At 39.2% G+C, this 17,751-nt stretch overlaps 2 protein-coding genes across 2 annotated transcripts; one reads left to right on the forward strand and one right to left on the reverse strand.

The window, feature by feature from the left end:
- Positions 1 to 14,495: 14,495 nt before the first annotated feature.
- Positions 14,496 to 15,796, forward strand: LOC126760248 (transcription initiation protein SPT3 homolog). Its single transcript, XM_050475736.1, has one exon. The coding sequence runs from the start codon at positions 14,586 to 14,588 to the stop codon at positions 15,678 to 15,680; it is 1,095 nt and encodes a 364-aa protein (XP_050331693.1). The 5' UTR covers positions 14,496 to 14,585; the 3' UTR covers positions 15,681 to 15,796.
- Positions 15,720 to 17,486, reverse strand: LOC126760239 (zinc finger and SCAN domain-containing protein 23-like). The gene is made up of 4 exons (XM_050475725.1): positions 17,221 to 17,486; positions 16,442 to 17,160; positions 16,238 to 16,372; positions 15,720 to 16,177 (listed from the first exon to the last, which is right to left on the reverse strand). Exons 1-4 carry the CDS (start codon positions 17,365 to 17,367, stop codon positions 15,805 to 15,807), a joined length of 1,374 nt encoding a protein of 457 aa, XP_050331682.1. The 5' UTR covers positions 17,368 to 17,486; the 3' UTR covers positions 15,720 to 15,804.
- Positions 17,487 to 17,751: the final 265 nt, after the last annotated feature.

A 17,751-nucleotide genomic window follows, 5' to 3' on the forward strand; every position in this document is an offset into this window, starting at 1 on the left:
TTCGAGCCAAGTTTTGTTCATCGATGTGGCCTATTCTGGCTCAATGGGTATGTAAACAAGCAAAATTGCCGCATTTTGAGCGACGAGCAACCTGAAGAGATTCAAGAGCTGCCATTTCATCTAGAAGAAGAAACGGTTTGTTGTAGTTTGTAGGTCGGTTGAATCAATGGTTCATATTTCTTGAAAAATTATGTCGGTGAAAACGTAACCGTCAACGGCGACCGTTATCGTGCTTTGATAGCAGACTATTTGATGTCTGAAATTGAAGCTCGTGATCTCGGCGACATTTGGCTTCAACAAGATGGCGTCACTTCATACAAATCGCATCAATCAAGTCATTTATTCAGAGAACACTACGGTGATCAGATAATTTTACGTTTTGGTCGGTTGATTGGTCACCAAGATCGTGTGATATCACACCGTTATTCTTTGTCCTATGTAAAGTCTAAAGTCTATGCGGACAATCCGGACTGAATCGAAGTCCTTCGCCAGTTACCAGTCGAAATGCGCGAACGAGGCTTGGAAATTGCACTCAACGGATGTGCCATCTGAGATGTGAATGATAGTAAACATTCCCCACTAAATTTAAAGTTTCTGAGTTTTTTCTTTAAAAAAGTAGGGAACCTCGAAGGATCACCCTTTATTTTTACACATACATATTGTGTGTATTTACATAATTGCCAGCAGACGCTACTGTAATTCACACGAGCAAACAATATCAAACCGATATGCCAGCAATCACACATACATACATACATACACAAGCAGTTGTGTGCGCAAATATGTTAATTACAATTGTTTGTATGTATGTCAAACAGTTCTTTTAGGGAACTGCTGTTTGATGGAATTATTTCGTTGGCGAAGCATAAATCAATGCGCGACTGACGGTGAACTAAACGATTGACGGACTGACTGCTGAGCTGATGAACTGCCGACGGGCTGTTGGACTTGTGAACTTGTAAACTTATAAACTTTTATGCAAATGTTCTCACATGCATGCATAAACACATACAAATCGCCTGGTTGAAAGGAGTGTCGCACATTAATTTGCGCCGCCAACAAAAACAAACGGACAATCGTCACGTCCACAAGTGAACTGCATTCAAATGCGCAAACGTCGCGATGCTCGTGTAAAATATACGGACAGACATACATACATATACACAAACACACTTGTTTCAATATAAGAGGATAACTTTCAATCAAATTTTTTATGCTCATTGGTTAAACGTACATACATATATACACCTGCATATGTGTGGGTAAGTATGTCTGCAAGCACATGTTGTTGTCAATATGCAGTTAAGTAATTCATTACTCGTATGTAATTAGTCAAGCAATCGTAATTCATTATTCGGTAATTATACTCGATAATTGCAAGCGCTTTTATTCCATAGAATTGAAGGAGCACACATACATACATTCATAAGTTTGCATTGTTAATTTCTTTTTTGTATTTTGGACAAAGAATTTGGAAAAATTCCAAAATTGCGCAAAGTATTTAAAGATAATCAAGTAAAAGCACGAGTTCTTTTGGTTAACTTTAATGTAATTGATTTGTTTGTTTCCTCCCAATTCTACTGTCATACCTAATTATCTGTTATTACAATATCTGAGCTGACAAAATGTATTATCTGCGACTAAAATACTTTTCAATTCATCACATTTCTTATATCGATACAATGAAACCATTATCTCTCCACCTTTTATGCAGGCAACTTTGTAAGCGCATTAGATCCGCTCCAAATTCTCGAAAAATACGCTCCTTTGCAACGATCATCTCTTCCTTGGTTCGAAAGCTTTTGCCACCAAGTCCCTTCATCACATCTAGAAACCTAGAAACAGTAAGTGCCCACTTGATCGATAACTCTTGAAAACACCACTAAAATATTCGGTTGTAAGAACCGTTTTTCGTCAGTTGCGATCATATTTGCCTTTTAAATCGTGTACGAACTTGCACCTACTCATTTTCATCAATAGTAGTTTTATCCCGACGGAAGAGAAGGACGAGGTGACCAAAGATGCCTTCTATGAGCGCTTGGAGCGCACTTATGAGAGCTGTCCCCGCCACGATGTCAAAATCGTGCTTGGCGACTTTAACGCCAGGGTGGGCAAAGAAGGTATCTTTTGCACTACGGTCGGTAAATTCAGCCTCCGCGACGAAACTTCCCCAAATGGGTTGAGGCTGGATGACTTCGCCGGGTCCCGAAACATGGTTATCTGTAGTACTAGATTCCAGCATAAGAAGATTCATCAAGCTACCTAGCTGTCTCCGGATCGAAAAACTACCAACCAGATCGATCATGTTGTGATAGACGGAAGACATGTCTCCAGTGTTTTAGATGTGCGTGCGCTCCGAGGTCCTAACATCGACTCGGACCACTATCTTGTTGCAGTCAAGATTCGCACCCGCCTCTGTGCAGCAAAAAACGCACGCCAACAAACATAAGGAAGGTTCGACGTCGAGAAGCTGCAATCACAACAGACAGCCGAACGATTTTCTACTCGGCTTGCACTCCTGCTCTCCAAGAGCACTCGTCAACAACTTGGTATAAGGGAACTGTGGGACGGCATTTCAAATTCCTTACGTACAGCTGCAACCGAAGCCATTGGTTTTCGGAAAATGCAAAAGAACAGCTGGTACGACGAGGAGTGCCGTGTCACAGCGGAGAGAAAACAGGCTGCCTACCTCGCAACGTTACGATCGACCACAACACGTGCGGGATGGGATAGAAAAAGAAAGAGGCTGAAATGCGTGAGTACGAAGAGCTTGATAAGCTCGCCGACAGGGGTAATGCTCGAAAATTCTACGAAAAAATGCGGCGGCTTACAGAAGGTTTCAAGACCGGAGCATACTCTTGTAGAACCCCTAAAGGTGATCTAGTGACCGATGCCCAGAGCATACTTAAATTATGGAGGAAACGCTTCTCCAGCCTGCTGAATGGCAGTGAACACTCAACGCCAGGAGAAGGCGAACCCGATTCCCCAATCGATGACGATGGAGTAGACATTCCATTGCCCGACCATGAAGAAGTTCGAATAGCAATTACTCATCTGAAGAACAGCAAAGCGGCGGGGGCCGATGCATTGCCGACCCAGCTATTCAAACACGGCGGCGAAGAACTGATAAGGAGCATGCATCAGCTTCTTTGTAAAATATGGTCGGACGAAAGCATGCCCAACGATTGGAATTTAAGTGTGCTATGCCTAATCCACAAAAAGGGAGACCCTACAATCTGCGCCAACTACCGTGGGATAAGCCTCCTCAACATCGCGCATAAGGTCCTATCGAGCGTATTGTGTGAAAGATTAAAGCCCACCGTCAACAAACTGATTGGACCTTATCAGTGCGGCTTTAGACCTGGAAAATCAACAATCGACCAGATATTCACAATGCGCCAAATCTTGGAAAAGACCCGTGAAAGGAAAATCGACACACACCACCTCTTCGTCGATTTCAAAGCTGCTTTCGACAGCACGAAAAGGAGCTGCCTTTATCCCCGCAAAACTAATACGGCTGTGTAAGCTGACGTTGAGCAACACCAAAAGCTCCGTCAGAATCGGGAAGGACCTCTCCGAGCCGTTCAATACCAAACGTGGTTTCAGACAAGGCGACTCCCTATCGTGCAACTTCTTCAATCTGCTGCTGGAGAAAATTATTCAAGCTGCAGAACTTAATCGAGCAGGTACAATCTTTTATAAGAGTGTACAGCTGCTGGCGTATGCCGATGATATTGATATCATCGGCCTCAACAACCGCGTCGTTAGTTCTGCTTTCTCCAGGCTGGATAAGGAAGCACAGAAAATGGGTCTGGCAGTGAACGAGGGCAAGACGAAATATCTCCTGTCATCAAACAAACAGTCGTCGCACTCGCGACTTGGCTCTCACGTCACTGTTGACAGTCATAACTTTGAAGTCGTAGATAATTTCGTCTATTTAGGAACCAGTATTAACACCAACAACAATGTCAGCCTGGAAATCCAACGCAGGATTGCTCTTGCCAACAAGTGCTACTTCGGACTGAGTAGGCAATTGAAAAGTAAAGTCCTCTCTCGACGAACAAAAGCCAAACTCTATAAGTCGCTCATAATTCCCGTCCTGCTATATGGTGCGAGTTTTCGAGAGAACGGTTCTGCGGAAGATTTATGGTCCTTTGCGCGTTAGCCGCGGCGAATATCGCATTCGATGAAACGATGAGCTGTACGAGATATACGACGACATTGACATAGTTCAGAAAATTAAAAGACAGCGGCTACGCTGGCTAGGTCATGTTGTCCGGATGGACGAAAACACTCCAGCTCTGAGAATATTGGACGCAGTACCCGCCGGGAGAAGCAGGGGAAAAGAAAGTTCTGTACTCCGTTGGAAAGACTAAGTCGAGAAGGACCTGGCTACTCTTGGAATCTCCAATTGGTGCCAAACAGTGAAAAGGAAGAACAACTGGCGCGCTGTTATAAACTCGGCTATAACCACGTAAGCGGTATCTACGCCAATAAAAAAGACGGAGAAATTACAAGAATATGAATAAGATTTTTTTCAAATTTCTAGACTAGACATTGGTATTCCCTTAGTGTCCAATCCAGATACGCATAAGAGAGGCTAACTAAATACTAACAGCGCAATCGCTCACTAGATCCGCAGAATTGGGTTACATTATCATTACGAAAAGCGATAGACGACTTCTTTAATAGCAACAAATTCACCAAAATTCAATAAAATCATTTAAAAGTGTTTTTCTTGTTTTTGTACAAGTTTATGTATTTGTTGTTTTTTTTTCTGTGTGCCAAAAGATTCTTTTCAACACTCGAGACAAACGCTCGAATATCAAACTCGCCGTTTGGTCAGCATTTGTTACCGTTTTATTTGCTGTTGTTGTTACTTTTGTTTCTTTATTGCTTTGTATTCAATCACTTCGGAACGCTTGTCAGCCAATATGCAATGATTTAAAGTGCTCGAGCGTGACATTTTTATTCACTTTTGCGGCCGGCATTTCTGCAGAAGCCGAAAAATCACGAAAGCAACCTTTTTTGCGTCTTTTGGAAGTTCTACCGCACACACGCACACACACCAACATTTGGCTGCAAATAGCGCAAAATGTTGGGGGATAAAAGGTAAACGTAAAGAAATTCAAACAAACCACGTAAATTCCCTGTGGGAGTTGCGCTTACTGCCGGCCAACCGGCGCTGCGGCCGGGACACGGAGGGCACTGTGAGTCGGCGGCTGGCTGTTACACATATATGTATGTATACTATATACATATGTATGTATGTACATATTTGATACGGGCAAGGTCATTAATATGCAGTGCAGCGTGTGGCGCATCTTAACCTGCGGGCCTGGCGTTCGCTTCGTCACCCCCGGCCCCCTTGCGCGCACGCCCACGGTTTGTTGATTTTAAGAATTATAAATTTCCAACGTTTCCTTGCTTGTTTGCATTGTATGGTGAAAAAAATCCATAATTTTCATCGCTATATTTGATATTGTTGTTGTAGTTGGGTTTGTTGTGGTTGTTGCAGTTGTTATGATTTCGAAAAAAATTTCTAACTTTTTATCACCGTATTTGGTATTGTTGTAAGTGTTTTGTTGTTGTTGTTGTTATTGTTGTATTAGTTGTTGTAGTTGTTGTTGTTGAAGTTTTTGTTGTTATTTGGTGAACAAATTACTTTAAGGCTGTTAGTGCTTTAGCAATTGTTGCTGTAATTGCTGTTACTGCTTCTAATATTATATTTGTTGTTGTTGCTGTTGTTTTTCGCACATTTGTACATTAAAATTTCATTATATTTGGCACATTTTTAATCTTGCAACACCGATCGGACACGTACTACGTGCCTCCGCAGCCGCTGGCACTGGCTCGCTGGAGTGCGCCGAAGCGCTGGCAAGCCGCTTGTAGAGCACGTGTATGCCACATACACACCCGCAATGTGTGCGATTTGGTGGCTTGCAGCGAGAAATTCACGCTTTATTTGTTTTGCAAAATTTACATTAAATAAGTGAATTAAATTTAACTTTGTATCGTGTAACCAGTTGTGTGTTTGTGTGTGTTTGCATTAAATTTTGTGTGCATATCGCATCTATGCACATACACTAGGCCTCAAATGAAAGTATAAACTTCACAGATGAAATATTTTATAAGAAGATTTTATTGTTTTTAACATACATACAAAGAAATTCTGAAATTGTTGGAAAAAAATATTTTAAACTAGGCCATTTCTGGTGACTCCTCACATGATCATCTAAAGTGAAACAAGAAAAAATGTTAGCTTCGGCTGCACGGAAGCTTCACAAGTGCATTTATTTTAGTAACTATGTGTCCAGTTTGTATGGAAGCTAAATGCTATAGTGAGCCGATCTGAACAATTTTTTTCGGAGATTACATTTTTAGAAAATAATCTAAATTTCAAGATACATTGTCAAATGTGAAAGTTTTCCATACAAGAACTTGATTTCGATCGTTCAGTTTATATGGCGACATTTCAAAACTATATCTTAATATTTGTAATCGAAAAAAGGGACTAGTTCGTATATATACGGACAGACGGACGGACGGACAGACAGACAAACGGACATGGCTAAATCGACTCAGCTCAACATACTGATCATTTTTAAGGGGTTGTCAAAAAAGTCTTGCGGTATTTTCGTTAGTTGGCGCTGAAAGCGCGTAGTTCTAGTTTTATTCGTCGCATCGGGTCATGCTAAACCTTTTTGGAAAGCTCATTTCACGCGCTAACACGTGTTTGATTGATTGTTGTTTCTTTTAAGTCGTTCTTGAGTTATAGCGCCGCAAACATGGAACAAAATAAAGAGAAAATACGGCATATTTTACAGTACTACTACGATAAAGGCAAAAATGTATCTCAGGACCCCATAAAAATTTTGTGCAGTTTAAGGACCCGACACAGCTTTCATTTCCACCGCACAACGATGGTTTCAAAAACTGGTGTAGAGGTGGTCGAAGATGCGCCACGCTCCGGAAGGCCTGTCGTCGAAAATTGCGATAAAATCGCTGAATTGGTCGAAAGAGACCGGCATAGTAGCAGCCGTAGCATCGGTCAAGAGCTGGACATGAGTCATCAAAAATTCATTTCAATTTCAATAAAAAAAATTCAATAAAAATACCGCAAGACTTTTTTGACAACCCATTATATACATATATGTACTTTATAGGGTCTCCGACGCTTACTTCTGGGTGTTACAAACCACGTGACAAACTTAATATACCCTGTTCAGGGTACAAAAATACGTGTCTTTGTTAAAACCTTAACTTAGAACTTGGACGAAGGAAATAAATCTGAAAATAGGATTTTTAACGGACATTTTTACACAAAAAATTGAAATTTCGCTGAAAATTTCGCGACATTTTTTTTCAAATAGTTGTAATCGTAAAAAATCCTTCGTACATGTATTTAATAATATTTTATCAAAGACCGCGTAAAATTTTATAAAGATCACTGGAGTAGTTCTCGAGATCTCAAAAACACAGTTTCGAGAAAAACGCGTCTAAAGACGGTGCACTTAGTTTACCAGCTTCGAATGTACAAGTTCTCAAGACTGTATCTCCGAAACTATTACTCGGATCAAATTGAAAATTTAGGATAATAGAGGTGTTGTAGAATTTAAGAAGGCAAAAAAATTGGGTTTTTTAAACCCGGGTTATATATAGTTAGAAGGCCAAAAAAAGCGAATTTTCCAGAAAAATAAAATTGTTTGACAAAATGGCGGTTTCTAAAAAACATCGAACAATTTTTACCAAAACCTCTTTATAAAAAAAATATATATCGGTGAGAAAAAATCGCCAATTAATTATCAAAAATATATTTAAGAAGCTTTCGGAATATAAACGATCCCAAATTCATTTTTATACCCTGAACAGGGTATATTAAGTTTGTCACGATGTTTGTCTCGCATTTTCCTAAGAATGTCAACATATGAAGCAGCCGTCATTCATCCAAGGATTTTAACTAAACTATCTACACTAAATTTTGAAAAAAAACAGCCCGAAACCATAAGAGAAGCTCCTCACTGATGATTGTAAGCACTGTGGTTTTAAGCGATCAGAGGGTTTACACCACACTCGCTCACGCTTTTTTGAGCTCCTTAGCGCGAATTTCGATTCAGCGGACCAAATTACTTTATCCCAAAATGTACTTGACATATTTAGATATGTATTGTTTTGCGAACTGTAGTGTTTTTTTATGTCCTATTCCTAATGGAAATCAAAGGTCGTTTTTGCGACATAGTTTATAAAACCAGTATTAATTGTATTAATGGAAACATCCAAACCAAAACTTTCGTTCAACTCCATCGATGAAATTTCAGCAACTTTTGTTGTGTGTATGGAAATTTTTGGCTTTAGATCTCCAACGTATTGAGTCTTCCATGTATTCCTTTTGTTGAAGTTTTGCAAAAATCTTTCTTGCCACTCCCAACGAAATGTAATATTTTTGAGACATTTTTTTTTTTTTTTGATACGTTTCATCCATCTTTCCACCTTCTACAATGAAGTTCCGAATTTCTTCAGTTTTCCGTATTTTTTGCTAAGAACAGAACAAAAAATATTCACCATAACAGAAATTCACTTAATATTTGGTAGTCTTTTCGTATTTTTAATCAAACTTCAACTTATTTTTTTATATTTATTTTGAACTTTAATGAACCAAATATGTACCATTTTGGTCGACCACTTTTTGCCATTTCTCCGCTAGAGACATTATTCCATCAGTGTAAAACTTGTCTGGTTTCTAGGCGAAAAACTGCGAAAAGTAATTTTCACAGGCTTCTCTTGAAACCAACTTTACTTCATTAAGGGAGTTCTGCATTGACCGAAACAAAAGTTAGTCCGGTGGTGCAAGGTCAGAGCTATACTCGTATGGTGGATACATCAAAACTGCCCAGCCAAGCTCTCCCAGTTTTTTGCAGAGTCATCAAAGATGTGCGTGGTCTAGCGTTGTCCTGATGGAAGACGAAGCCCTTTCTGCTGATCTGTTTTGCCTGTTTTTTTCGATTGCTTGCTTCTATCTAATGATTTGTTGACAGTAAAATGTAGAATCAATCCTTCGACCAGGCTGGAGCAGCTCATAATGGATGATTTCTTTCCAATCCCACCAGAAACTCAGCATAATCTTTCGAGGCGTCAATCCTGGCTTTGCGAACATTTGTTGAGCTTCACCACGCTTGTACCATGATCTTTTTCGCACATTATTGTCATATTTGATCCACTTTTCGTCTCTTGTTACCATTCGCTTCAGAAATGGTTCGATTTCATTTCGTTTCAGCAAAGAATCGCAGATGTTAATTCGGTTCATTAAATTTTTCACAGACAATTCATGTAGTACCCAAACATCGAGTTTCTTTTTGTAGCCAGCCTTTTAAATATGTAGTTCAAAACCGTTTGATGATGAATGTTTAGATCCTTAGCGATGTCATGGCTGCTTATGTGACGGTTCTGGTCAATCTTTTTCATAATTTCATCGACTTTTTTAACGATAGGTCGACCACAACGAGGTGCATCTTTCACATCGAAATTTCCAGAACGGAAGCGAACCATTGTTGTGCTACACGACCTGATACAGCTTTGTCTCCGTAAACTTCACAAATTTCATTGGTGGCTTGCCTGGCATTCTTCCCTTTTTTATACAAAAATTTTAAAATATAGCGAATTTTTTCATTATTTTCACTCATTTTTGAACAGCTGTAACTTTGATGTTTAAGCTTTTTTGTTAAAATCTCACCTTTCTAACACTACAAGTATGTATATGGTATGGTGCAAACAAAATACGAAAGGACTTTTCGAGACTACCCAATATTTATACTTCCATTTGACGCCTAGTGTATGTCCATAATATGTATATATTTGCTTAGTAACATAATTATTTATATTTTAATTTACCGCATTTATTGACGTATACGCAGGCACATATACACTTGTATATACGTACAAAACACACATAGATAAAATCACTGCAAATATATTACCACAAAATGCAAATATTTGCCATGTAAACTGCGGACTTGAAATAAAAACCTGTAAACTAGTATGAAAAACTAATTTTCACACCAAAATGGTTAGAGAAAGCTCAATCAAAATTCGAATAATTTAATATTGAAATCGTTAACGAGAATGTTGCGATTAAAGTTCAGTTAGGTTATATGAAGTGAGGTTAAGTTAGATGAGGTGAGGTTAGCTTAAAATAGCTTCAGTTCAATGCAGATAAGTTACATTGAGTTAAGTTAGGCTTAGGTCAGTTTATGTTAGGATATTATACAAAATCTATTAAAAAAATTATTTTTGCATTCCAGTCATTGGTCATATATGCAACGTTATGTTCATTAGCTGCGTATTTGAAGTTATTTTCATAATGACACTTTCAAAGAAACATTCGTCTCTATTGTCAAAAAAATGCTGACAGTCGGTTTTCACAAGCTGCTCTTGCGCCAATTTTTCACTATGAAAATCATTTGTCATTGACCGAAACAGGCAGTGCTCACTTAATGCCATGTCCAGGCTATGAGGTGAACTCATAATAACTCTGAACCAAGCGCGGGGTTTCTGACACGACACTAGCGATGTGTGGCCTGGTGTTGTGCTGATGAAAAACAATTCCGCTCCTACTGACCGGTTCTAGACGATAACTACCTTCAGACGGTGCACTTTTCGACAGTACTGGTCCGAAAGTAGATGATTCCATGGCAATCACATCAAACCCAGAGCGAAACCTTGATCGATTTTTGTGGCGATTCAACATCGATTCGCAGATGAAAATTCAGCCCCCGGGAATTTTTTGCGTTACTAAATTCGAGAATCGTTCCAAACGGTTTTTTTTGCAATGCTTAGCTTCTGGACAATCGAAACAGTGCTTAAATGATAGTCGGACTTGACGATTTTCACTACTTTATCGCTATTTTGGACAATTGACCATCCAAAGCGTGGTGTATCTTTGCTATCAAAATTACCGAAACGAAATCAACGGAATCAGAATTGCGCAGGATCGACTGTTTCAGCATCAGGGCTATGAACACTAATTACATTTTAAGCCGCCTGGTTTGGTTGTTGACTTTTATCGAAGAAAAGCTTTTAAATATGGCTTATTAGGTTAACTTAAAAAAACCGATTATGTAACCAGTTTTAAACTCTGTCTGTGTGACGAAATAGCAACATCAGAGGCATTTGTTATATTTATAATATTTTTGAATAGGTTTTATTATATTTGCCGGCTGTCACTCCGTGCCCTTTGGAAAGCCAGACAGACGTCCAGCTTACGTTTGATATCTAATTTAATACTTCATTCAATCCCTTGAAATGCGAAACTCCTAGATATCTAAGCCGAGCTATAGATAAGGCCGGTTGAAAGTAGATGGGAGCAGAGGTTTATAGCGTCTCTCTCATGCCTATAATCTGTAACCTTTGACTAGGTCAACTACCTTTCTGTAGTCTTTGCAAAATCGTGTGAATAGAAAGCTTACGTTTCCGCTTCATTTCACGTGATCTTGTCGATTCGGCCCCTAAGGCATTCCATCTCACCCTGATCCGTCTGTCAGCACCTTTAGAAATTTCATTACGTATCGTTTTTAGCGACTTGTGTATTTCATGAACTGGTTCGGTAGCCAAGTGTATGTCGTTTTTGGCAATCTCACCGACCATTTCACTTTCCGGAATGCCCGGTGTATTTGAAAGCGTGATTCGTCGGATATTAGGGGAATATTACTTCAATTTAAGTGGATTATTATATTCGTGGATTTCTATCAGCATAAACTAAGCTTCTATTAGCACCTTATGAAGTCCATTTCTTCAGCATAAGTAGAACCGAATGTCGAAGACAGGTTTCCCCTGCTACTTTGATCCCCTGTGCCTAATTACAGTTCTATGTATATGTTACCGAGCTACGAACTCTGCCACTTTTTTGCTAAGGAACACGTGTACCAAGCTTCATCAAGATATCTTGATTTTTACTCAAGTTACAGCTTGCACGGACGGGCGGTCAGACAGACAGACAGTGACCCGGAGTAATTACGGATCTAAAAATTTTTTTAATAAAAACCGAAAACATGAAACAAAATTCCGTTGCTCTGGAATACTATCTCAGCTTGGTAAAATCGGAGCCTTTATTTACACATTTGTTTTTTTTTTTTGCTGCCAGACTAGCCTTCGAGCGGCCAATTCAACTATGCACATCCACTTAATATTCTTCCTTTCTAAACATGTGTCCCTAGAGCAACAACAACAACAACAAGATCTCCCTGTGAACGAGCAAAAAGTGAAGGAAAAAAGTAAAAGGTGGCCAAAAGTGCATTCAACTCCCTTTCATATTCGCAGTCAGCGATCGGCCGCTGTAAGTTTCCAGTACAAATGGGCTAAAATCGAAAGGTTAACAGGAACAACAAAACACACACACACATACACTAACATGTACATGCAGTTATAGACGCGATTGCAATGCGCGTTGACTTTGCAAAGCAAAAGAATTCGCCGTTGTCGCTGCGCTGACCGCAGTTCTTTTGAATAGATTTCAAACTGGTTTTGCGTCGTCACCACAGAACTGCAACAAAAGCAACAACAGCAACTGAACAACGGATGATGCACTTGCACATTTATTTGCCATCTCTTTGGCAGTAGCTTCACGGTTAATAGGCATCGGATGCACTGTGTGGTTTGGTTGCGGTGTCGACTGTCCCGCCTCAACCTCAGCTGCACTCCGCGGGCTTGAATAAAAGCACATAATGTTCTTTTGTCGCTATGCGTTGGCCACTTCGTTCGTTTTACGACACCGCCGCCGATTATCTAGGTAGACAGCAACCAACAAACATCGTTGTGAACTCTTTTCAAGGTCGCTCACAGACAAATTTGAAATGTGAAAACCCGCGGTATTCTTCTCTGAAATTGCGGAGATGATGCAGATAAAAGATATGGCTATTCTTGCCTTGTTTGAGTGGTTCGCAGCAACGGCGGACGGAGAGGTGCACAGGTGCACTTAAGCCATCAAGCAGCCCATTGTGTTCGTTAGCAGTGTGTTGGAGTTGGTGAAGGCTTCATTTTCCTCAGTTCCATGTATACTTCCAAAATCTCCTTTTTTCAATAATTTACAGTGACGTAACGGTTTTGTGGTTGTTGTTGTAACGGATATCCAGACCCTGTTTGGGTGGAAAGGCGCCAGTTAATTTTCATTGAGATCCCTTAACGGAAGGTGCAGGATACGCTGTTTCGGTGGGATCGGATCATAGTAAAAGGTCTGTTAGGTTAGTTACTTCCATGCAAAGACGTGGTTAGAATAATGCAGGAACCCGTTACATGCAGGTCATAGCTTTAGTAAGTTGAGTTCGTTTTGGAAAAGAATGTTCGTTGGAAAAGAATGAGCTTAACCTGCTAAAGTATCCAGAATGCAGTTGTGCGAGAGTCACTCTAGATTCGCGTGACAACCCGAGCTTCTCGGGTGCTTTGCATGGTGGTTGATTTCCCAGGACGCAATTCACTGGAAAGGAGGGAGTAAAGATATTAACAGCTCCACTGTAAATGGCGTTCAGTGCTTGGCTGAAGTGGCGCCCATAGTTTGGTTGATAAAATGTTCTATTTCGTCGACTTAAACTAGAAATGTGCGCTTGATGTTCATGAAAAGCGGCTCCGCTCCAAGAAAATAACTGCAAGGATGATTTTTAAGACTGCATCACTGCAGAAACTTCGTGAAAGGATTTCGTTATGTTGCACAGCCTACTTTCTGTAATCCGAAGTATCTAATCTAATCTTATTAGAGATTTTGAATGTACATACATATGTGTATTTTGAACTCCTCGAAATATAAAAACAAATTCGGCCTGGGTAAATTCGAACGTTTTCGAAAATTTTTTAATTTTTTTTCACGTATGACCATAATTTCAGCCCCCACAAAGAGGATCAGGATCCATTCGAGTCATAAGCAGTCCATTTTCATAAACTTTTTTCGTGGAAAATTGAGCCATACGAAATACTCCGCTCTTAGACAATACAATTATAATCCAATATTAGTTGGATTACTATTATGTGTAGATCTTCTTCAAAACAACCATTGTTTTAGGAGGCATTTTTCCTCATTCTTAAATAAAAACAAGTTCAAAACTTGCTGTCGTCGGCTTATTTGGCCACAGGATTCCATATACTATCATGATATTTTCGAAATGATCCTGGAAAAAATCGCAGAACACAAAAGACTTATGCAGCAAACCGAAATGTGGACAATTCGAAGAAAAAAACACAAGTGAAATAATAGTAACAATTCAAAACGGTAAATATAAATAAATAAAAGAGAAATTTCATCTATTTTTTTATCACTGTCCATTGCCTCACATTTTAAGTCTAAAAATAGGTAAACAAGCATTTTTTCTAGTAATCTGTTAGTAAAAATATAATATGTCATACAAATGTCATTTTAGTACTCTGAAAAGCAACACTGAACTATGAAAAGCCGCTGAACAGCTGCTCGTCAAATAACAACCCTGTCCTTTTTTTTTCTCTCTCTGTCTATTATACCAACATTTCACAAAAGTTTCGCACAGTTTCGCATTAAGTGTAAACAAATTTATTTATTTATCAGAAGTAGTTTATAGTGAAATACAAAAATGAATTACAACAACAAAAGGCCGGCACGTCAAAACTCAACAAGCTTCAGTGCAGCTTCCGCCAGCACCAATTCAGATGGCAGTGGAACTACAACACCAACTTTACTTTTGCAACAGCAGCCACAGACTATCGCCTCTCCACATGCATTGCAGCATCAGCTCTCCAATAGCAGCACCAGCAGCGCAGCTGGCATAGCAAGTGGACTTGCAGCTGGCACTGCAGCTGATGATGCGCCCGTCACATTGCTGCCTGAAATTTCGGATATTATGCGTAGCTTTGGAGACAGCGATCAGCCACGCATGGAAAGTGTCAAATTGGTTGAACATATACTCCAACAACAACTGCGTGGCATGTTCAACGAGGCATCGTTGGTGGCTATGCGTCGCAAGAACAGTCCATGTCCAACGCAAGCGGATTTTGAATTTTTAATGCGTAATCATCCAGTGAAAATAGCTCGTATGCGCAAGCATTTAAAGGATATGAAGATATTAAAGCGCTTTTTGAGCATACGCACTGGGCGACCACAAGATTTTATGGATGACACAGAGCAACAGGAATCTGAGGATGAGCTCGCCATAGAGGTTCCAGAATTGTACGATGAAGAGCGCACACGTAGACTCTTTCGTGCCGACCGCATTTCGCAGATACTAACCGGTCAACAATATTTAGAATTCAATGAAGCGCGGAAGACGTCATTCTATTGTCGTCATGGTGAAAAGATTAAAAATAAATTTCGTCGTTTTCTCGATTTGCCACCAGATCTACGCATACCAACAACCACAATGAATATTTTGGCCTATTTTGCTCACGAAACCATCGCAGTGATTGTAGACTATGCTATATTGACGCGCTTAAATTCGGAGAATCGTGTAACGGAACCGTACAGTCGCATTACGTCGACAGGTGCTTCGCCGGCAATGTTGCACATTTGCCCCGAAGTCACACAGGGTCGAGGCATGGAGGTGGTGCGACCCATTAGTGTGCAGGAGATACACGAAGGCATGCGACGATTTCGACAGATGACCAGCAAAAAAATCGGTTTCTATCGTAGCTCATGTGATGCCGATTTTCGTCGCTCTTTTCTCGCCATATAAACACGTCAAATAATTGATAAGCGGAAACACCAGTTAATGTTGGTTTAAATAGTTAATAACTATATTTCTAAAATTAAGACTGCTGACATAAATAAACAGTAGTTATATACCTAAAATCTGTAAACTAATTCATTATCTGTTCCACTAATTGATTTAGACTTGTTGGTGCCGCGTCAATAACATTTTGATCCTTGAAGCCTTCTTGCTGATATATAAATATCTCTTCCACATATCCTGCATCTTCATATATTTGTTCTTCACTTATTTCTTCCTGATATTCTTCATCCCCCATATGATAAGCACGTACGGCACTTTGATGCGACTTTGTCTCTTTATGCTGTTTCAGGTGATGCTGCAAACGAAAATCCTTGTCACAGTAATCACAGTGATAAAACTTGACGTCAGCATGTATTAGTTTGTGTTTACCAAGCGCATGTTGATATGCAAAAGCTTTATTGCACACATCACAAACGTATGGTTTGACGCCGCTGTGTATGCTGTTGAGAATAAAATTTCATATGAAAAAATGTTTGGAATTTAGTGCAGCTCTTGCTTACGCCTCATGTGCTTTCTTCACACTTTCATAGAAAAATGTTCGACTGCAGAAGGAACATTTAAATGGCTTGCCACCTTTATGCTGGTACATATGTTTGCGCAAGTGCTCGCGCAAATGAAAGCGTTTATCGCAGAGTCTAAAATGCAGAATTTAAATTGTTTCAATTAGAAAATATTTTTACATATAGTATTTTTTAGGCACTTACTCGCAAGCGTAACGCAACTCTTTGTCATGCCGTCGTCTGTGTTCTGTCATGCGACCACGTTTCGCATAAATATTACCGCAGACATCACATATATATTTTTTATTTTCCTTGGATATAATCCTTTTCTTATAGGGACCTCTTGTGTGGAAATTTTTATCTTTTACGACATCAGAGCTTACTTTATTATCACATTCTTCGTTTGATTTACTTGTAGTTGCGGAGGTATTCTCTACAACAGGTAATTCTTTCCCGCTTTTATCTTCTGGACTTACTTCCAAAGGTTGTAACTCTGTTCCGGACATGCTAGCTACTAAATTACTTTCAATATAAAATTCGTCCAAGTACTCTGGTTTGCATTCGTCTTCATTTATTTCAAGATTTTCCTGCTCTTCGTTTTCCATGTTAATATCGTCAACGTCGGAAAATGACATTTCCAACATTTCTACTTTCATCTCTTTGTTACTTAAAATTTCTTCATTGAGGTAAATATTTTCCACGACCGCGCTTTCGTCGACCACGTCTTCGAATTCAATTTTCACAGGAGCGTCAAGAGTTTGATTTGATTTTTCCTCTATTTTGTGTACACTTAAATCTTGTTGCCGATAGGCTTCAATTATCTGATGTGTATGTAGAACTTTAATTCGAAATTGGTGTGCCAAACTAAGTGACAATTCGCAATTTTTACAAATACATTTCGGCAATGTTTCATAGTTCTCCGCCTAGCATGAAATTAAATTTTCAATATCATATCGTTGCAAAAAATGTAAAATGATAACTACCTCTTCCAGTGTAATGCCTGCAATTAGAGCCAGCATTTCATTCGGCGATTGTTCGCCTTCGTCCAATGGCTCATATAGGGATCTTAGCTTAGGAGTACGCGTCAAGCATACGCGACACATTTTGGGTCCTACGTCAGTCAATTTCATTTCGACAGCTACAAGTTTATTGTTTTATATATTGATGATTTTACTGATTTATTTAAAAATTAATAAAACAGTTATTTTTGTTTACACTTATTTATAATATTTATGAACTCTTGTTACTGTTTTTTCAATGATAAACAGCTGTTCCAGACAGCTTTCAATTAGAGTTGCCAAACGAGAGAAAATATAAGAAAATGTGTATAGTTGTAAAGAGCGTGATAACATCAACGTAAGCCAGAGAACGTATATCAAAAAATCGAATTTCATATAAATACATGTGATTGCATATAAATGTATAAAAATATAAGCAAAAAAAAACAGACGTTTATAATAGCAATGTATAGTTTTGAGCATAATTTTTATTCAATGGTCAGCTATGTTAAAGCG

Source organism: Bactrocera neohumeralis, chromosome 2 (genome assembly GCF_024586455.1).
Source record: "Bactrocera neohumeralis isolate Rockhampton chromosome 2, APGP_CSIRO_Bneo_wtdbg2-racon-allhic-juicebox.fasta_v2, whole genome shotgun sequence".
Taxonomy (NCBI): Eukaryota; Metazoa; Arthropoda; class Insecta; order Diptera; family Tephritidae; genus Bactrocera; species Bactrocera neohumeralis.

Excerpts from the sequence above, each read along its gene's own strand:
- LOC126760239 (XM_050475725.1), bottom strand. The coding sequence starts at position 17,367 with ATGAAATTGACTGACGTAGGACCCAAAATGTGTCGCGTATGCTTGACG. Across the intron at positions 17,161-17,220 it reads CAGGCATTACACTGGAAGAG|GCGGAGAACTATGAAACATT; the intron begins GTAGTTATCATT and ends ATTTCATGCTAG. Across the intron at positions 16,373-16,441 it reads GAGTTGCGTTACGCTTGCGA|ACTCTGCGATAAACGCTTTC; the intron begins GTAAGTGCCTAA and ends TCTGCATTTTAG.
- LOC126760248 (XM_050475736.1), top strand. The coding sequence starts at position 14,586 with ATGAATTACAACAACAAAAGGCCGGCACGTCAAAACTCAACAAGCTTC.